The sequence below is a fragment of the Myodes glareolus genome, chromosome 21 (genome assembly GCF_982192425.1).
Source record: "Myodes glareolus chromosome 21, mMyoGla1.1, whole genome shotgun sequence".
Classification (NCBI taxonomy): domain Eukaryota; kingdom Metazoa; phylum Chordata; class Mammalia; order Rodentia; family Cricetidae; genus Myodes; species Myodes glareolus.
The window spans coordinates 18,641,075-18,661,969 of NC_142046.1; the positions used below are offsets into that span (position 1 = coordinate 18,641,075).

The window sequence follows — 20,895 nt, forward strand, 5'->3', positions numbered from 1 at the left end:
AGTTTGGTTCCCATCAGCGTTAGGTGACTCACACCTGCCTATAGCTCCTGCTCCTGGAAGTCTAACGTTTCTAGTCTCAGGAGCACAAACTCACAAACAGATAAACATACAATGGAGATAAATCTACATACCTTAAATTTTTTATGTGTGTGAGTGTTTTGTCTCCATGTATGTCTGCATCACCCACGAGCTGAAGCCAGAAGAGGGCACCAGTGACCCTGAGAATGGAGGTACAGAGTGGGCTGTGCACCAGCATGTGGTGCTGAGGGTCAAACTTGAGTCCAGTGCAGGGACTGGAGAGATGACTCATTGATTAAGAACACTGACTGTTCTTGCAGAGGGCCAGGGTTCAATTCCCAGAACCCACATGTTGACTCACAACTGTCTGCAAATTCAGTTCCAAGGGATCTGACACCTTCACACCAATGCACGTAAAATAAAGTTAAATAAAATTTTCAAAAAGAACAGCCAGTGCTCTCAACCGCTGAGCCATCTCTTCAACCCCTAAAATAAAATCCAAACAAACAAACATGCGTGTTCTGAGACTGGTATGAAGTGGAATGCCACTGAGAAGTCACACTCCCCTGTTAGGTAACAGACATGAAAGGAGATACAGGAAGGAAAGAAGAGGTCTAGCCGGGGTGGGCTGTGGGAGATGGGTGGTTTCCTGGCCTCTTGTCCTCTGTAGTACTGCTTCTACTGTGGTAAAGGGGAACTAAGACAGCTACACATTGCCCTTTACTGTTTTAATAGCCTGATCATAAAGGGCCAGTTTATAAATGTGAACGGGAAGTGAGTCCACACCCATGCCTGAAAAGACTCAAGGGAGAAACGGGCATCATGACGGTGGCTTTTTTCCACACCCTAGAATAGGCATCCAGAGAAGTTTCTGTTTCAATTTTTCTTTATTTCATTATTTTTATGCCATTACTGGAATGATTTTGAACTATACCAGGCTATTTCGACAGTCAGGAAATCCCAGAGGCTGGGAATGTAGCTCAGATTGCTTGCCTAGCAGAGAGGCCTGGGTTCTGCCCCAGCTATGGGGTGAGACACCCCATGGCACCTGCTGGAGTTTCCCCAAATTGTCTCTACTCAGGCATCCTCCCCGCACTGCACCCACCCAAATTTGTTCAGATTTAATTAGGGTCAAGACGGAAGTAGTGGGGTGACAGATATAGAAATGACATCTATATGACAGGAGAGGGCACAGAGTAAGGCTGAGTGAGACAAAAATCCGTCATGTGACCTTGGCGAGCTTCACCTCTGTGGGCTTGTTTGTGCTGGACCTGGTCACAGAGCGGTTCACGCCCTTGACACAAGCCTGGCGGAGTGGGGCTCAGAGACCTTGGTCGCTGGTCCCAGGCCACCCTAAAACAGGTGTTCGCTAGAGCTCGCCCTCCCTGCGCCTTGCCCTTGGAGCGGGTTTCCCCGGCAGAACCCAGGGCCTCAAAGCGCACGCAGATGGACGCGCCCCAGAGCCCGACCGCATCCTGCATCCGAGACAAGCGACTCCCATTGGACAGCACGGCCCTGCAGCGCCGCCCTGCAGCCAATCGTAGCCGCAGGGCGGAACTTTGCCTGACGCGCGCTGGGGGCTCGGGCGGATGCTTTAGCTCCGCTGCTCAGTCCAGCCTGCTTGTACTCCAGCGTCGGCACTGACCATGCAGGAGCCCCTGCTAGGATCCGAGGGTCTGGACTATGACACCTTCCCCGAGGCGCCCGCGTCGCCGAGAGAAAGGACGCGGGCCGGGTGAGAGTCGCAGGGCGTGGGGGGTGGGAGGTTGGAATGGCCTTATCTCCAGTAGGCTGTCGGCACACATCTTGGGCTGCCACTGACTTCTGGTGAGTGGCTACTAAGAGTCATCTGGCTCTTTCTAACCGCATGCTCGCAAGTCCTATTTAAAGAGCTGATCTACCATAAAGAAGTGGCCTTCTAAAGGAATAATGGGTGGGGACCCATCTGTCACAGATAGGAAGAGGATGAGGGTCTTGCCTGAGATTACAGAGCAAGTTTTGGGCAGCACAGCAAGAGAGAGAACCCATGATCCCTTTTCTGGAGAAAAGGGGACCCCATCCCCAGCTGGCACCCTGGGGATTTCCTAGAGCCGTTGCTCAGGCCTTAGGGAGGTACCAACTTGACTGGCCCTGGACCCAGGCTTCTCCCTGCTATCTGCTGAGCTGGATGACCACGAGGCTCAGGGAAGGCAGCAGTCTGGGAACCTAGGATCCAGCTAGAGGACTTGACCCTGGTCCTTTGGTTCCACCCCATCCTCCACCAGGGTCTTGCAAAACAGAAGGGTGTTCCTGGCCACCTTTGCTGCTGTGCTGGGCAATTTCAGCTTTGGGTATGCCCTGGTCTACACATCCCCAGTCATTCCTGCGCTGAAGCTCTCTTCTGACCCAGAACTACACCTGGACAAAAAGCAGGCATCCTGGTTTGGGGTGAGACCTGTTCTCTAAGCCAGGTGGGGTAGTAGGGGAGCATGGGCCCACTCAGCCTGTTTACCACGGAGAACTAAAATCCCTCAGTCTTGGCACCTCCCCTAAAGCCTCCCTCACACACTCCTGTCTGCTAGGGGTGATGGCAAGACCCATGAGGAAGTGACATCCTACAGAGATGTGGGGAGGGGCAGATGGGAAGATTTCCCAATAGCATACCCAAAGCCAGGCTGCCACAGCAGAACTGACATCTTCCAGGGTGTCTGGAGGCAGGAACACCAGGTGCCAGAGAGATGAGAGGTGTCATCTGGAGAAAGACATAGTATGGCCAAATAGAGAAGAGCCCAGGAGCCCAACAGACTGTAGCATTAGATGTACAGTAGACCCTGAGTTAGAACTGCAACTTGGCAACCGAGCTGGAAAGATTTAGGGTTTCTTGAGCATTTCAAATGGGGTGGGCACGTGCAGGGAACACACAGCTCAGATACTTGGTGAGACAGTTGTACTCCTGGGGTCAACCTGTGCTCTCCCCATTACACAGCTGAGAAACTGAGGCTTAGACAAGCCAAGCTGTGTAACAGAGTCCAGGCAAATCCTTTATTCTCCAGCAATTCCAATGACTCCCAAATCTTAAGTCACAGTTCTCTCGGGTAGGGTGGGAGCTATGGAGAACGGCGTTAATCTCAGGACTTGGGAGGCGGGGGCAGATGGCTGTTTCTGAGGCCTGCGTGGACACTCCTGAGCTGAGCCACTGTGGACAGGTGCCCCCCTCCCCCGCACCTCTAGAGCCGAACAGTAGCTGTGGTACCCTCCCGTACCGTTGTCCGCAGGCTGCTATACACTCTGACAGGGGGCTCTCGACCAATGAATGCCCGCCTTATGGGTCAGCCCTGGGGGAACTATCTCTAGGCGCCGATGGGGGTGAGAACGCTTAAGGCCATTGTATCTTCTCACACCCCTGCAGTCCGTGTTCACCTTGGGTGCCGCAGCTGGGGGCCTCAGTGCTATGGTACTCAATGACCTCCTGGGCCGGAAGCTCAGCATCATGTTCTCGGCTGTCCCCTCAGTCATTGGCTATGCACTCATGGCTGGTGCCCGTGGCCTCTGGATGCTCCTGCTGGGGAGAACGCTGACAGGCTTTGCCGGGGGACTCACTGCTGCCTGCATCCCGGTAAGGCCGGATGTCTCCGCTGCCTCAGGGCTGTTCTGGGCCACCCCTGCCTCTGAGCCTTTGCTCGGTAGAGCGTGTGGGGTCTCCTCACCTCCCTCCACCAAAGAAGCTGACATCATTGTCACCGAATGCTTCCTATCCTGTGTTTTGACCTCAGTTCTATGCATTGCTCAACTGAAGAAAATCTGCATTGAGCAAGGGATGTGAAGGGAAGTTCCTGCCCCCGCCTCCTCCCCCTCAGCCCCAACTGCTTACCTCATGTAGTACTCTCTACAGACACCTGTTCTCTGGTCAAACCCAGAGGGAAAAGGGGGCACTAAGAGAAATACAGGCACCTGACCTGAATACTCTGGGCTTGGTTGGGTCCCAGCATCATAGTTCATCTGTGTGTCTGCCTCCCCACCCCCACCCTATGCCCATCAGAGCTGAGTGCTTTTTCATATTTTCTTGCTAGGGAAAGGGAAGGTCAGAGCTATGGTCAGAACAAGTCCCCTGCCAGTTTCTCCAGGCTCCCAGGCCCCTCTCTCACCCCCAGTGGGCCCAGAAACATGCATTCCCACTAAAGCCCCAAGTGGAGGCGTGTGTCTTGCAGGTATATGTGTCTGAGATTGCACCCCCTGGTGTTCGTGGGGCTCTTGGGGCCACACCGCAGCTCATGTCCGTGTTTGGATCCCTGTCTCTCTACGCCCTCGGCAAGTATCATCCTGCAATTCAGCCTGCAGGTTCTGGAGGGGCGGGGGGGGGGGACTCTCCCTGAAAGAACCCAGCACTGATAGGCAGGACATCTGGCTTCCTAGCTCCCATGGGTACCATATCTCTGAGCAGTGAGGCAGGAGTCTCAAACCACCTTCCCACAGCACTAAGGTTGTCTAGTATCCTGTCAGTCATGAGGGACGCCCATACAGGAGCTTGCCTGCCTGGGTGACAGGGGTGAGAGCCCCATGCCCAGCCTGCCCTACCCTCTCCCATTATACTGTAAGAATCTCACTCTAGTACCAGGGTCCAGGCAATCCCTGCAGCCCCTCATTGCCTCTACCACAGAGACTTGGGCAAATCAGGGGAGGCTTGGCCAGGAGAGCAGTGAGGTTACTCAGAGACCCCAGCCCCTCACTAAAGCCTCTCTCACCAGGTCTTTTGCTACCTTGGAGATGGCTTGCTGTGGCCGGGGAGGGGCCTGTCCTCATCATGATCTTGCTGCTTAGCTTCATGCCCAACTCGCCTCGCTTCCTGCTCTCAAAGGGCCGAGATGAGGAGGCACTGCAGGCACTGATCTGGCTGCGAGCTGACTCTGAGGTCCACTGGGAGTTTGAGCAGATCCAGGACAATGTGCGGAGACAGGTGCAGCATGGGTGGGGCTGACTGATCCGAGTCCAGCTCGCAAGGCCCTCTGGGGCCTTGGGCATTCACTGGGCCTCTTTGAGCCTTGACTGCCTTTCCTCGGAGTGATTCTTCCTAGTGTGCAGAGCCCAGGCAGCCTCCGGTGGCTGGGTCTCTCTTGGAAGAGGGAAGGAGGTCTCTCTTAGACCCACAGGTGCCAAGACAGGGTGGCCAAGGTTGGAGAGCCTGGCACAGCTCCTCAGCAGCAGCTTTGTGTTCCAGAGTAGCCGAGTGTCGTGGTCGGAGGCCTGGGACCCCCGTGTGTACCGGCCTATTCTCATCGCAGTCCTGATGCGCTTTCTGCAGCAGCTGACAGGCATCACGCCCATCCTCGTGTACCTGCAGACCATCTTCGACAGCACGTCTGTGGTGCTGGTAAGAAACACACACACACGCACATACACACACACACACACACGCTGGCCAGCACTGTCCAGAGTCCCGTGAGGTTGCTGAGGAGAATACAAGGAGGACAACCAGGGAGCTGGGAGTTAGGTGACAGAGACCTGGAGACTTCTGATTCACACCCTGCCTCAATTACCTTTTCCTCAAGTGAAACTTAAGTGTTTTAAAATATACAAATTAACGAAGGAAAATAATTTAATAGAATGTGGGACTCTTGGGACCATGGCTCCAGACTCAGATCCCAGGTGGGGCCTATGAGGTCCCCGAGAGCCCAGTTCCACCCCCACGTTCTTCCTGCAATGAGGTTTGAAGATGAGGATGACTCCGGTTCACCATCACTGCCCAGCCAGGGGCTGTGTCCACTAGGACTAGCAGTGGACATAGTGTATATGCCTGTGCTGGGGAATGCCCCCCTCCCAGTAAAGGGTTGGGTGCAGAGAAAGTACCTAGGGCTCGGTACTTGTGATGGCTCAAGGCAAAAAAGGACAGTGACCCTGGACTTAGGTCTGAGTACCCTGAAATGAATTAGGGTCGGGGCAGGACACAGAACAGGTCTCTCAGCCCAGTGTCTTGCCCTACAGCCCTCCCAGCAGGATGCAGCCATAGTGGGTGCCGTGAGGCTCGTGTCTGTGCTGATTGCGGCTGTCACCATGGACCTGGCCGGCCGGAAAGTCCTGCTCTATGTGTCAGGTGAGTGTCCCCACTCTGATGTTTGCCTCTCGCTCCTACGGCCACTGGGTGGACTGTAATCTTTGGGCCATACCCAAGCTTCCCTAGCACATGGTAGCTGCTCCAGACAGATCTGCCAGAGCTCCAAGAGCAAAGGAGCCCCCCCCCATCTAGCTCAGGGCTGGCAAGAGACCCTGAGCTTGTCATTCCGTGTTGGGGGTGGGAGGACCTTGTTGCCCAGAAAGAGGTGCTGTGGGGCTTGGGAATGGCCTCAAGCTTGGAGAATCTTGGTCCTGAAGTGCCCGTGTGTCCACAGCATCCATCATGCTTGTTGCCAACCTGACGCTGGGGCTGTACATCCACTTTGGCCCAAGGCCTCTGACCCCCAACAGCACTCTGGGACTGGAGATCATGACGTTGGGGGGCACAGAGCAGCCCCCAGCTACATCCTTCAGTTACCTCACTCTGATACCACTGCTGGCCACCATGCTCTTCATTATGGGTAGGAACACCCTGGCAGTGGGGACACCTGGGATGGGCTGTTTGGGTGGGAGCACAGGGGTCTATTGCTGTCCTGGTTTGCCTGAGGGGTTGGGGGGTTGGAGAATAAGACTTCCTTACAACCCAAGAGACCCAGGCAAGACAGCTTGAGGGTCCCCAGGGCTTGAGCCCAACTGTTCCCCTCTTCTGGACAGGCTATGCCATGGGCTGGGGGCCCATCACCTGGCTCCTCATGTCTGAGGTTCTGCCCCTGCGTGCCCGTGGTGTTGCCTCAGGGCTCTGTGTGCTGGTCAGCTGGCTTACAGCTTTCGTCCTCACCAAGTACTTCTTGCTGGCAGTGGTGAGTGTTTGGCCCCTGGACTCCCAGCAAGGTTTCTCCATCAGCAGTCTTCCTTCACAGGTCCTTTAGCGGCTAAGAGTGGCCAAGTGATAGCACAGCCGGGGCCATGACAAGAAACGGGATCACACTGCAGGGTGGGGGGTGTTTGTGGGAGTCAAGTGACCTCCCAGCCCAGGGATACAGCCCAGACCAGCTGCACTGTCTCTTGACCTACTGGATGCTAGGCTTCTCCAGTGTAACCCTGGTACCTGATTATAGCATGGTGAGGTCCCTCCTAAATATACTTAGCTCCCAGCTCTGCCAGTCAGCAGGCCCTAAAAACACCTAAACGCTGGCCAGCTCCAGACTCTATCAAGGCAATCCAGCTGGGTCAGCACAAGCCAGAACCTGCCCTCCTCCCTCAGTGACTGGGGTTAAGAGGAAGGTTGACACACATGCTTCCCACCAGGCCCTGTAGGCAGCCTAGAGCCTGGGTGTGGTACCTAAGAGAGCAGAGTTTCCAAGGACGGCTGAGGGCAATTTGGGGATAGTAGGGAAGGCTGGGAGGTTTCAGAGCAGAGCAGTGGCCAGATGAAGGCCACCCCACAGGCTGTCAGTACTGGCTGCTGAACCCATGAAATTCTGGCTGGGGGCTGGGTCTGCTCAGTGACTCTCTCCCCAACTCCCCACTGCAGAGTGCCTTCGGCCTCCAGGTGCCTTTCTTCTTCTTCTCGGCCATCTGCGCGCTCAGCCTGCTCTTCACAGGCTGCTGTGTGCCTGAGACCAGGGGCCGCTCTCTGGAGCAGATCGAGGCCTTCTTCCAAACTCGCAGGATGTCCTTCAGGCCCTAGTCAGGGGCTTGGCTCTAAGGGACCAGATCACCCAGGCCAGGCCTTTGCACTGGCCACAGATTCACACCTGCAACCAGGAGCAGCAGCATCCCTGCCATCAGCCAGAATGCAGAACACATTTCCACGTCCGGACAGGCAGTTCACCAACTATGGGCTGGTAGGCCCCAGCTCAGGCAGCCTGCGGTGCTGTAATACCTCAACTGAGACCTGCAGGGGGAGCAGGCAGTCCAGCCCCAGACTGAGCAAAGGCTGTGCCCAAGGACAAGGCTGTCAGGGGACCTGGCGCTTAGTTTCTCACTCCTACAAGGGACACTTCCCATGCAGGGCCACGTTGAGAACAGAGAACAGGGCTGGAGGTGGCAAAGTGGCTCTGTACAGGGGCATCATCACATCCTGCTGTTCTGATCGGCTGGCCATGGGAAGGACAGGGTCCTGCACCCACAAAGGTCTGAATACCTTGGGGGGAACACTGGACTTCCAAAGGCCAGAGTACAGGACCCATTCCAACCTTTGGATACCTCTAGTCTGAAAACTGTTCACTGTTTTTCAAAATAAAGGAATTGGGCCTGCTGCCTCAGGGAGGAAAGGGGAGTGGGATCTATTCCAGGAGCTCCCTACCCCCGCAGCCAGGCTACCCTCCAACTCAGCCCAGACTGCCAGGGCACTCTGGACGTGATCATAGTGCAGAGAAAGCAGCAGCCACCATGGGGTTGAATGCCAGCTTACCCTTTACAGACAGGCTACTCAGACCCTGTGAGCAGGCTCGGGCCAGGCTCAGCCCAGCAGGCGTAGACAGGGTCTCCCTGCCAGTCCCAGGCACTGAAGACAGAAGGTGACAGACAGACTGTGCAGACCAACTATAGCTTTGCTTTACTCCAAATGTAAGCTAACCAACAAACAAACCAGGGGGTGGGTGGCAAAGGGAGCCACAGAAGACAGCCAGACACAGGCAATAGGGGGGCCTAGTCTGGGCTAGAGAGTGCCTGTGAGTGCTCAGAAGCAAAGCAATGGGCTCCAGAGCCACCGTAATTCAGGAACCTCAGGATGTAAATGTCCCACTCTGGTCTGTATCCATCTCTCTACCTTTACACCCCACCCCATGCTTTCCCAGTACAAAATCAATTTTCTTATTGGGGTCCAATCTTAACCACAGATGTAACCATTGAATTTCAATACCAGGGGCAGAAGGCCTGGGCAGAAGTGACCTGAATCTTATGCCAATACAAGTAACTAGAGGGGCAGGTAGGGCCTTTGCTCCTCCTGGGAGGTAGACAGGTCTTACTGTGAACATGGGCCCTGACACACCCCAACATACATACACAGAGCCCTTGAAGCCCATTCCTGGCTTGAGAAAAATAGCCTTAGATAAACCTTGAAGACACATGTCCCGCCAAGCCAGCTACACTGTGACATCTCTGCTACTCTGGGGTTCAGTGTGGCCAGGCTCTCTGAGAAACGAACAGAGCCCACATATCAAAGAGCCTCTCTATCCAAAATAGAATGCCCACTATTCCTGGCTCCAAAAACTGTTGAGCTAAAGATTCCCTAGAGACTCAGCAACTCCTAGGCTGGGTCCCATGGAGCAGGCCCAGCTGAAGTCCTAGTGCAGGAGGGAGGCAGGGCTTAGCATCTCTCATGCCATCTTCAGTCAGACCACCAACATGTGCCTAATGTCTAAGGTCCCACCCACCTAAGCAGCCACTAGTGCCAACATCACAGGACAGTAGGAAAAGATAGCAGTGCAGGATGGGGGACAACCAGGGTATGTGCAGGAGGACTAATTCCAGACTCGCTCTCCATACCCTAGCCATGCAGGTTTACTCACCAAGGTCTAGTACCTGAGGCAGGGCCAGCTCTGTGTGAGAGGTGACTTTAGTCTCTGCTCAGCGCTTCAAAGGCTACAGGATGCCAGGGGCAGGTTGGGAGGAATACCTGAGGTCAATCCCTACAAACAGTGAGCCTGCCATCACTGATAAAGAGGCTCTCACTGCATATTAGCAGGAGTACACGCCCCCAGCGCACAGCACACACACACACACACACACACACACACACTTCCTAGCACCAAAGCCTGAGCTGGGGGAGGGGCAGGACCTGGAGGTCAAGGTAAGGCCCATGGGAGATGGAACAACAAGGTGTCTGGAATAGCTTGTCCAAGGCACCAGGGGACTTCCACCCAGCCCTCTGGCCACTGCCAAGGCTGCTCTTCTGGCCAGGAAGCTGCATCCTGGGAGCACTGTAGATTCTCAAAAAGACCAGCCATCTCTCCTGCTCCTGGCAACAGTCGCTGGCCTCAGGACACTGCTGTATTCATCCTCTGCTCTGAGGACAGGTGCATGGGACAGAGGTGAAGCCTCAACTGCCAGCAAGCTCGGACCTGAAGTGGCAGGAGCCTGGGTGACCAGCCTTAGGTCTGGGAAGGGTGAGCAGCGCAGGAATCTGCACCATAGGCTGAGGAGTGAGTTCATCCCGTCGTACCCTATGGCCCAGGTTTTCAGGACCAGTGGGGCAGGAGCTCCAGGCTGAGTAGGTCCAGAGAACGGGGTGGGCACAAGACGACCTGAGGCATGATGACTCGCAGGGCCTCCTCTCCCAGGCCACTTTACAGACTTGGGGCTCCGCCTTCTCCAGACCTCACACAGAACCCAGTGGCAGTGGGCAATGAGGGTAGACCACCCTGGGCCACCTCACAGCTCTCCCTCCAGAGTCTCAGCCAGCTTCTCCTCATCTGCCTGCTGCCTCTGCTGCTGGATCCGAGCGTAAGAAATGGCATCACCCCTAGGGGGAGAAAAGAAGCTGTTCCATGGGCCCAGCCCTCCCACTGCCAACTCCCAGGCTGCAACCCAGATAGGACCTGTAGACGTGTTTCCCCAGAGGTCACCGTCAAAGGGACAGAGGCCTTGCTCCTCTGAGAGGGGCACATGGTCCTGGTACTGACAAAGCAGAAGGGGGGAGGTGGCAGTTGGCTAGTGTCTGGTGCATACCTGACGGAGTGCAAGCCAGGCAAGAGGGGCCACCTACATTATCCCCTGAGTTCTTGACTCTGTTCCTAAGAGCACAGGTAAGTCACTTATGGCCACTGTGCATAACTAGACAGAGGGTTCCACCCAGACCTTTCCCACTTGAGATGGGGTAGCAGGGGCAGCAAAGGAGGCCCCACCCTGGGGTTGGGCTGCAGACGCACTTTTTGCCCAGGGCAGATAGTCCGTACAGCACCCCGGTGGCAAAGGCGATGGCGTTGCCCAGCAGCGTGGTCAGGGTCAGGCTCATGACGATGGGAACGATGGCCATCCTAGGAGAGAACAGAGGTCAAGGGTGCACTCCCACCCCATGTGTTGGCCCTGTGAGGTCCTCAAATATCCCTTCTGGAAGCAGAATTTAGAACCATATCAGGTCTTCATGGCAAGATCTGTGACCCACAAATGGTTAAATAACAAACAGCTGGGTATATGACCCTGCTGTTCATTAGAACAGAGAGGCTGGGGCCAGAGGATGGGGGTATGGTCCATCCGTACAGTCCTGTGACCAAGTTAGCTTCTCAAGGCTCCATCTCCACTATATAGTGGGGTCAAACCTGAGATCCTGATGTCAGGTGAGGACTGCTGGCCACTTATCCCACACCCACCTCACACTGAATGAACACTCTCATCAGTACAGCAATCCTGGGCTAGCTGTACCTCAACAAGCACCACCATCCCACCCCACCCTGACCCCCAAACCCCGTTCATGCCCAGGAGAACACTCTCAGTGCAGCTCTAGCTGGGGCTTCAGTAGCAGGCTGGCACCACCTGGTGGTGGGTCCATTCCACCTAGGACTCCGCAGATCAGGCTTGAGGGATGGGATTTTCCAACAGGAGGTGAGTCCCAGACAGGCTGACTCAGGAAGGTTCTGGAGCCTACAGCCCAGTCCTCAGTCCAGCCACTTCTGGAGAGGAGGCACCCGGAGCAGGAAGATGACACACACTCAAAGCCAACTTCACTCCTTGAACTTCCGGTGTAGATTTCATTATAGCAGAAGTGCTTCAAAGTGTGGAGGGTCCTTGACTATAGTTGACTACGGTCCATCCATGGTTGTGCTTGCGGTACTCAGCAGACATTGGTTAGAGTTCTGAGTCCCAAGCCACCTTATGAGGCACCATACCAAGTCACAATGCCCAGTGTCAGGGCTTGAAGCATGGTGAAGCTTGGTAACAGCTGCGTTTGCTAGGTGAGGTGTGCTACCATGTTTTCAAGAGGATATCTGTTTTATCAAAACGGAAACCCGTCTTAAGTTCAGGGTTTTCTATAATAAAATAATAGTTTATCTCAGGTTTGACTCCACTTTTTCGAGGAAAAAGATCACACGAGGAAAACCATTAACACTAAAGGCAAACAGGCTGGAAAAACCAGAATGGGAAACATAGCATAGGAATCTGAGGTCTTTAATACTGAAAACACACAGCCTGCAAAGTCAAACATTAAAGCTCTCAAAAGAACAGGACCAGAGACCAGAAACCTTTTGAGAAAGAAAATGAATGAGAATATACAGGAGGGTATTTTACTTCCTAGACAATAAATATAAACATTAAAGTAGCACTGTGGGGGAGGGGGGACACCCAGATAGCCTCTTGGGAAAGAAACTGAGTCACATATGTTAAGATCTTTTGAATGACCATAGCCTTTGGCCTGGTAATTTCACACCTGGAAACATCTCCTAAGGATGTCATCATGGTAGTTTTGGCAGACAGATGTTCACCAGACTTGACTGACATCAGCTAACAAACTAAAACAAAGGCACTATGTCCAGCTGAATAAATGTGTTTAACATTAAAAGGAAGGTCATAGTCTTTGTGATGACACTGAATATGAATACTACAGCAAGTCAAAAAAGCAGGTTCAACCTTTATAAGCATGTTTAGCAGTCATAACCATGTTAAAGATGAGCTTCAAAAGTGTCTGGATTGACTGGGGAAACACAATAGGTAGTGAGGTCTGGAGTGACCATTTTCTACTTTACAAATGACTTTTGCTAAACATACTACTGTGAACATCATGACAACACATCTTAAAAACTCAAAGAAAGCCAGGTACGCTGACTCACGCCTTTAATTCCAGCACTCAGGAGGCAGAGACAGATGAATCTCTGTGAGTTCAAGGTCAGCCAGGTCTCAAATACAAAGGGTGGGGAAAAAACCGAAGGGGTGAGGAGACAGCTTAGTTGGTAAAGTGCCTGCTGCATGTGCATGAGGCCCTGCTTGGATCCCCATAAAAACCCAAGTATTCAGGGCTGGTGAGGTAGAGACAGGCAGTCGAGCCAAATTTGTGAGCTCCAGGTTCAGTGAGTAACCCTATCCTTAAAAACAAGAGAAAAGTGACTGAGAAAAATCCGCACACATGTGCACCTACATATAGGTATGCATGCGTGTGTGTGTGCGTGTGTGTGTGTGCGTGAGTGCATACACACACAAACCAAAGAACATCATGCTAGCCTGATTAGAACTTTGTGATCCTACGATCCCTTTAGATTTAGACATAACAGAAAACCGCCAGCAAGCACACACTCATTGTATATTCTCACTGCCGAAGCCGCTGAGCCTTCACCAAGCTTTGGTCTAACCTGATCGTAAAGATAAATTGTGATAAATATCACTGCCTAGCTGGGCCTCTCATGAAAAAAAAAAAAAAAAAAAAGCCCTTCTCTTAAGCTTCTGTGTATTCAATTTATCTCGGAAGTGGTGCAGTCTTATGACACTTGTCAGAACCAAAAGGAGAAAACGTATTTAGAGGAAAATGGTGTTTTCTGTTCTTCAATCTCATGTCTGAACTTCTAGGTTGGTCACACTCCTTTCAAGGCTGCATAATGCCCACACAGATCTACTATGACCTACCTGGCAACTCCCAGCTGCTTCCCTGCCCCCTCTCCCCACACTCGCGCACACACACACACACACACACACGCACACACATACACACACACACACACTGCTGCAAGCACCACAGATCTTAGAACACTTGTGTGGCCATAGCTGCCAGCTGAGCTCCGGCAGGCAAACACTGGGTCCCGCTCTTTAGCAGCTGTTACTGGGTGGGCCAGTGGCTGTGTCCACAGCTATCCAGTGAAACTCCTGCAGGAAAGAAAGGCCTCTACCTGTTCCTGCCCCGCCCACCTCTCCAATACCTGCTTTAGTCAGTAAGAGTTTGGGGAGCCATGCCATAGGTCCTGCCCAACAGCCCCTCACCCGCAGTAGAACACAGCCTTCTGCCAGGAGCGCAGCCGGTCCACCTTCTCAGCTACTGTGTTTGCAAACTCCACGAACTGGCAGCAGAAGGGTGCCTCGCACAACAGCAGGACGAAGGCATTCATGCTGCAGGGGCAAAGGCAAAAAGGACAATGACAGTTGACAACCTGGGGCTGCAAAAGCCTTCATGCCAGTGGTTCAAGGAACACCACTCTCCCACAGGCCCTCAGAAGTAAGCACCTAGATGCTACAAAGTACCTGTTTCTGTCAAGCAGTTCAACGCCCCCACCTCATCCCACTGCTGTAGTAGCATCCTTAACTGCCCAAGCATGCTGGAGGAAGAGCCTGGTATCTGATCTCCTTATCCTTCCAACTGTGAAATGAACTCAGTCCCTTGCCTTGATGTTTTCTTGAGCCAGGAGCATATTCATCCACAGAACTTAGCCATAGTGCCAGCTGCTAGGAGTATTATCATAGTCACCAACACTGCCACTGAGGGCAGGCTGCCCCCAGTCACTGAGGACCGCTCATAGCCTGAGGCCTATGAGATCTGCCTGTGGGTCAGGCAGATCGAGGCAGGGCAGTGAGCAGTCCATGCTGGGAGCTTCTTCTCAGGTGGCTTCAATCCTTGCCCAGTTGCTGGGAGCAGCTAAGCTGCTGGTGCTGAAGGCCTTGGCTTCCATTGGTGGGTAATGGTCATGACCAGACCACATTTGGAAGAAAGTGCTGTTGACATAGCTCTTGTAATTCTTGACCACTGCCTACCCACCGTGGCTGCTTGTCTTCCAAATATCAGCTCACTATTCTGCCAATCTGTACACAAGCTCTACAGTTCCCATCCTCACCACCTTGGGCCAGCACAGGCCTCTACACACATTACCACAAGACCGAAATCACCGTGGCCTAGGCCTAAGGCAGGACCTGTACCCTGCCCCAAATGACTGTGTAGGCACTAACAAATGCTAATGCTTCCCCTGCGCCTTGAGCAGCCCTCTCTCTGGCGCCCCCTCCTGGGATGCAGCTGCCAGGAAGAGGGTGATAAGGAGCGCACCAGTGGATGCTATAGCCACCAGTTACATCTGCATCTGCCCCCCTAACTAGCCCTGCTCACCGCCTCACGGCTGGTCGACCACCCTCTTCTCTCCCTCTTAGACCCCCAACTCTGACCTTACACACCATGGCTCTGGAGCTCCGAGAGGGAAGATCCCATTGCAGTGGATGAGGAGTCTACAGTGTTGAGCGGGGTAGATAAGGGCTCAGCCGGCTGTCCCCCTGGCCCATCACTGGTGGGAGCAGGGCGGGGGATAAGACCTGCATCCCAGACCTCAAGCCCCACTGGGGCGGGCCATTCCCAGCTACTCACATCATCCACACGCCAGCTGCAATATTCAGAGGGTGGATGGTGACACAGTTGAAGAGTCCAGAGATGGCACAGGCTTCAAAGCAAATGACATGGGCAGGAGTTAGCGGAGTATGTGGCAGACACGGCAGAAGGCTGTCTGGGCAGACACTGAGAACATGCTCAATAGTAGGGCTTCCCTCAGCCACCCACCCTCACCTGAGACAGCTAAGAGTAAGACTCAGTAAGCCTGTTCCTGAACCTCAAATCCAGCTACTTTCACACTTGGAGGGATGGTAAAGGCAACGCCCTTCTCAAACCTAAGGCTCTGATAGGCCAGCTCTTGGTTCCCAGCTCTTATCAAACCCCCGCTCAAGAGGTCAGGCCTGTTCTGCTCTCAACAAAAACCTTAGCAAGGGCCACCAATCACAAACTAGGCTGCTCAAAAAGCCCTCTGAACTGGAAAATTCTACTCAGATTTAGTTGAGCTTGTTTGTTGTTGTTTAGGCTTGCTTAATTAGGGTTTTGTTTTGGGGTTTTTCCTCCTGTTGAGACAGAGTCCTGCTCTGTAGCCCAAGATACACTATCCTGCTTCCTCAGCCTCCTGGGGGCTGGGATTACAGGCACGTGCCACTATGTCTGGCTACGGCTTGAATTTGGGTCAGGATAGGGATGCTTCTCATGATACACTGATGGGCATCAGGTAAGATCCAAATGACAGCTCCACATCTAAAACACCAGCCAAGTGATCCATCCTGGGCACGTAGCCCCCTAAGCTCATTTTCTCTCCTACACATGGCCATGCTGTGTCCCAATTCTAGAACAGCAAGACGCCATGCAAGGACAATGTGTCCTCTTCGTCCCCATCATAGAACTTGACTTCAGTGTGGAGCCTGAGGCTCTTCTCTGTCAGCACCTCAGGGATACAGTCTGCCACACCCACTCACAGCCTGCAGCTGGCTTCACCAGGAAGTCCCTCACCAGGAATTCTGGGAGCCTCTGAGGACATTCCTGGGAGTTGCCCAGCTTGGTAGGACACAAGCCCAGATTGTCGCCAGGGAGGGGCAGAGTGTTGGCCCTCTGAGGCTGCAATTAGCAACCAACTCATTAAACTTGCAGCAGGCCTATGGCACCTGATCCCTCCACTGGGCCTGGAATTCCACCGTTTTCCTCTTTCCTGTGTTACACTATGTAAATGGAAGCTGATGCAGGAGAATGGAACTAAGTGGCCCAGCTCCTATGCCATAAAACCTCCTTCTCTAATAAAGAACCCAAGGCAGCACTCACCATGTGTGGCTCTGGCCGCAAAGCTCCTGGGGACACAAAAGTGAGGGACTACGTACCTCCTGCCTGTGTGGAGTGGGCCTGGTCTCGCCTGAGGGGCCTACACTGCTGGCATCAGCATTCCATCTGTGGCTCCACTTCACCCAAGCTGTCCTACACAGACAGCTTTGGGGAGGACCAGGTCACAATGCAGAGAAACGAAAGTCCTCTGACAACCAAGGACTCAGATACATCCACTTGGACTGCTACTACTACGTCCTCCATAAAAGGCGGATGTCACTACGCAATCCTCTCTTCTTTATCGCTACTGTCTACAGATGCCTTTGGGACCAGAATAAAGCCCGCCAAGGCCCTTCACTCTAAGAGAAGGCAGCCCTATGCCAAAAGTGACTGGCTAAGACACAGCTCTTGTCGAAACCCCCTACTGAATTTCTAAAGCAAATACCACTTTGCCCCTCCCCCCAAATCTGTAGGCTCAGGGGACAGTTGAAGTTAGTGCCACGGGTTTCCCCTAAGATTTCAACTATGGTTCAACCCAGAAGGAGGGCTGCGTTGGGGGAGACCTTCTGGAGTAGCATAGACACCCACTTTAGGAAGCACAAGATTGGGTGGGATTTCCAAAGTCAATCTAGAAGTCACCAGGGTCACTGATGGGATCACCAAGATGGAGGGAGGGCGGTAGCACGTAAGTCATGGTCAGGATCTTCCTTGCTCCTGCATCCCCTTAACACCACCTTGAAATAGCTAACTGCACTGGAGAGGATTTGAATTCAACCTCAGCAAATTTCCTCTGGAACTGCCTTGCCAGGGCAGCACACAACTAACCCCACCCGATCCGCCTGAACTTCTAGCGGGAGCCTCTGAATAGATGGGGCTCCTAGTTACTCCTTCAGGCAAGAAAGCAGATGGGTCTGCCCTACCCACACAGTTTCGGCTCCTGTACCAGGTAGGCAATGGGATCCTCGGACCTCCCTTTCCTGAGACCAGTATTCCCCCTGCGCTTCTAGGAATTCACAATGAAAGGGACAGGCAGGATTTAGGAAACACATTCCGTTCAAAGGTCTGGTTTGGAAGGCCAGCAACACAGCTGCACATAAGAGGCAGACCTGCCTTTCTCTTTTATCCTTTTAGAGCTCTCTGGGACCTAAGCTCAGGGGGTGTGAACCACGGATTGGTGTGGAAGATTCCGTGCCGGTGAGAAGCATTAGGAGTGTGAACAGCTGAAGAGCGGGGGTCTAAATGGACAGTGAGAAACCAATGAGCTGCCTCTCCCGCAACCCCTGCCCAGCCATCCTTTAGGGCCATCTACACCCCCCCCCCCCCCCGCCCCCGGCACCGTCAGACTCTCAAGCAAACTTGCTAGCCTGTGGCGACCTGCCCCCGCCCCCACTTATGAACAAGCTTTGCCCAAAGGCTGAGAATTCGGCAGTCCCACCCCAGCCCAGGTAAGCATCGCCAGGCCGAGAAGGACCAGGAAAAAGAGAGACGCGCGTCCTCTGAGTCTCGGCTCCTCTGGACAAGGCCAGGTCAGCTCGGCCTCTGGCCACCGCACTTCGGGTGGCAGAACACAGGCCCGAGGCCAGGAGCCATGGCAACCCCGGGACGCCCGCTCCCCCGGCCGCGGTACTCACACACGGCCCCCAGCACGCCCGCCAGGCGGCACAGCCAGCGGTACCACCATGTCATGCCCTCCTCCTGCGCCGGCGGGGCAGGGCCCGTGGCCGCCCCGGCTGCGCCCGAGCCGCTCATAGTGCTGGGACGCTACGCTCTAGGCTGTGCGCAGCCCCAGGCACGCACAAAGGGACGTGTCCACCCGCGCACGGCCTTGTGGGAGAGGCAGAGATTAGCATAGGGGCGGACCCGCAGGCCTGTAGTAGGCGGAGGGCGGGGGGGGGGGGGGGACAGGCGTATATTAGCATAAGGGGCGTGTTTACAGTCGTTAGACTCTCCTTGTCGCCGAAACCCAGCAGGTACGCAGGATTCGGACTGGCCTTTTTGAGTCCCAACATTGGAAGACGTCGTTTAGAAGTGGCGAAGGCCCTACTCAAATGGCCAGGAAACCCCACCTTGCAGTAGAATGAGCTTTCAAGCCCTGCTGGGACAGGTTATGGAAGGAAAACGCCAGTCAGGTTTCCTGTATCCTTTATTAGCAACTGGGGCTGGGACTGCATTTCCCGATCTCCACCTCCCAGCCCCAGCCCTTCTGCACCTGGAAAAGCCCCTAAAAGAGATTCCCCAGGGCTGGCAGGCGTTAGAACCTCTCAAGAGGCTAGTGTTGCACTCTCCAGGGCTGGTCACTTAAGTGGAGAGTTGCCTCCCTTTCTGGCGGTTGGAGAGAACTTTCTGGCGGTTGGTCAGGACAGAGTCAAACTGTTGTCCTGTTCCCGTGTCCTTGGTGGGATGGTCCAGTACTGACCCTGGAGGCTGGTATGAGCCTCCAGGAAACCAGGACTAAACTCCAGTTCAGCCTCGCTGCCTTCAGACTCCCAAAAGAGTGCCTGCTGCCCCCAAAATGTTGTGGTCCTCAGGCTGTGGATATCTCTGATCTGGGGAGAAGCAAGTAGCCGGTAGAAACCATGAGTGACCATTATCTAAATTTATAGACTCCTGGCTACTCAGAACCATGTTTGATTCTCACAGGAGCCCCCCCTCCATGAGGGACATGCTGTTCTAACTGCAGTTCAGAGGCTTGGGCTGCTCCCCTAGGATACACAGCCAGGAGCCAGAGCTGGAATCGTGCCCAGGCCTGATTATGGGGTGATCTGATATCTTGTAGAGCACACAAATCCACAACCCTACCTATGCTCTTCTGGAAAAAAAAAATTACCAGGCCTGAACATGATGCTTCCTCCCTGATCAACAGGCAGTCTACCCCCAGGAAGGTTTTCCCTCTTGGTTCTTGTAGGTGGAGTAGCAAGCATTTGCTGGTGAGTTAGTGTGGAGGAAACCCTCTTTCCCGTTCTTTCAAGTAATTTTGAACTTTGGGGTGAGAAATAAACTGAAAGGGTTCCCTAAACCCAGCATCTCCGTTCTCCTTCCTAGAGACAGCTCTCCAGAAGCATATTAAAAGTCACCCCATTTCTGTCCCCATCCTGGTGACCTCACCGAGACATAGTTGGCATTGATCCTCTCAGAGGCAGTGCCTATGTCACTGGCCAGGGCACGGATAGCAATGCGGGCCTGTGGGGCCACACTGATGAAGAGCCGGCAGCTCCTTGCATTCCTCCCGTCTGGGCTCCGTTGGGGGCTCACAATTTCACCCCGAGGTCCAAAGAGCTGCCTGTCACATTCTACAGGCAAGAACAAGCGGATTGGCTGGCTGTGGACCTCCAGAGGGAGACTAAAGATTCCAGGGTGGTCCCTAGCAGACTCCCTCCCCCAACAGCTGCTGAGCCTTCATTCAGACCACTTCGAGCATCAGGCAGTGATCTGGAAAGGGGAGGTGAGGATGGCTCCACAGGCGAAGTGCTTTGTGCAAGCCTGACAGCTTGAGTCTGATTGGTAGGACCCTCACGGTGGGAAAGAACCTCTGACACCGCCCCCTGCCCAACAACACACACAAAACAATTTTTTTAAGGGAAAGGAGAGCTTTCCCTTAAAGGGAAAGGAGATAGCTCAGTGGGTAAAAATCTTGGTTCTTGCCACACAAGCCTGACAACCTGAGCTCAGTCCTAGGAACTCACATAAAGACAAAAGGAGAAAATCGACTCCATGGAATTGCCTCTGTCCTCCACACCCACACCATGCCATGTGCATGCCCACACACATGCATCACACACACACAATCATAATACTAATAATAAATTATAATAAATTGAAGGGACGGAAAGACTCCAAGCTTTGGTTCTCTCTGCTGTGAGGAGGAGGGAACAGTGGCATGCTTTAGGCAGGGAATTTTAAAAGAGGATTCAATGGGGACTGGAGAGATGGCTCAGAGGTTTAGAGCATTGACTGCTCTTCCAGAGGTCCTGAGCCAGCAACCACATGGTGGCTCACAACCATCTATAATGAGATCTGGTGCCCTCTTCTGGCCTGCAGGCATACATGCAGACAGAACATTATACATTTAAAAAAAAAAAAAAAAGGATTCAATGAACTTATACTCCAAAGTACTTAAAATACAAAACTGGCAGAAAAGTTGGGCTTCAGTTATGCTGTCCACAGCTATCATCGGTAGTTGGTGAACCCCACTTGCCTGCACCTAAGCTTCCTGTAAGACAGATTGTCTGCATGTGAGAAGTGAGAGGCACTGAGAAGGAAGTCAACCCAGGAGGAACCCAGCACCTGTGCCCTTAGCCACTAGCACAGCTTACTGCTGG

The 20,895-nt window shown here is 53.6% G+C and overlaps 3 protein-coding genes across 6 annotated transcripts in view; 1 reads left to right on the top strand and 2 right to left on the bottom strand.

The window, feature by feature from the left end:
• Window positions 1–1,572: 1,572 nt before the first annotated feature.
• Slc2a6 (solute carrier family 2 member 6) lies at window positions 1,573–8,321 on the top strand. 3 transcript variants are annotated; one of them, XR_014998921.2, is made up of 10 exons: window positions 1,573–1,753; window positions 2,283–2,445; window positions 3,407–3,613; window positions 4,206–4,305; window positions 4,743–4,951; window positions 5,218–5,365; window positions 5,977–6,085; window positions 6,381–6,566; window positions 6,760–6,905; window positions 7,580–7,718. XR_014998921.2 is itself a non-coding variant. In XM_048431826.3 (10 exons), the coding sequence occupies exons 1-10, from the start codon at window positions 1,665–1,667 to the stop codon at window positions 7,733–7,735; spliced, it is 1,518 nt and encodes a 505-aa protein (XP_048287783.3). In that variant the 5' UTR covers window positions 1,576–1,664; the 3' UTR covers window positions 7,736–8,321. The 3 variants fall into 3 exon arrangements, 2 of the variants coding, with proteins under 2 accessions (XP_048287783.3, XP_048287786.1); XM_048431826.3 differs by having other exon boundaries at window positions 1,576–1,753; window positions 5,213–5,365; window positions 7,580–8,321; XM_048431829.3 differs by lacking the exon at window positions 2,283–2,445 and having other exon boundaries at window positions 1,614–1,753; window positions 5,213–5,365; window positions 7,580–8,321.
• A 261-nt stretch (window positions 8,322–8,582) lies between these two features.
• Window positions 8,583–18,390, bottom strand: Cacfd1 (calcium channel flower domain containing 1). Its single transcript, XM_048431830.3, has 5 exons — window positions 18,208–18,390; window positions 15,317–15,389; window positions 13,954–14,079; window positions 10,920–11,027; window positions 8,583–10,513 (listed from the first exon to the last, which is right to left on the bottom strand). The coding sequence occupies exons 1-5, from the start codon at window positions 18,323–18,325 to the stop codon at window positions 10,423–10,425; spliced, it is 516 nt and encodes a 171-aa protein (XP_048287787.1). The 5' UTR covers window positions 18,326–18,390; the 3' UTR covers window positions 8,583–10,422.
• A 311-nt stretch (window positions 18,391–18,701) lies between these two features.
• Adamts13 (ADAM metallopeptidase with thrombospondin type 1 motif 13) overlaps window positions 18,702–20,895 on the bottom strand; it is a 32,578-nt gene continuing 30,384 nt past the window's right edge. Inside the window, exons 28-29 of one of the 2 annotated variants that reach the window (XM_087899826.1) lie at window positions 19,682–19,866; window positions 18,702–19,122 (exon numbers count right to left, since the gene is read on the bottom strand). In XM_087899826.1, the coding sequence (XP_087755952.1) occupies window positions 18,931–19,122; window positions 19,682–19,866 (377 nt within the window). In that variant the 3' untranslated portion in view covers window positions 18,702–18,930. The remainder of the gene's footprint in view (window positions 19,123–19,681; window positions 19,867–20,895) is intronic. The other variant, XM_087899827.1, reaches the window with a different exon arrangement.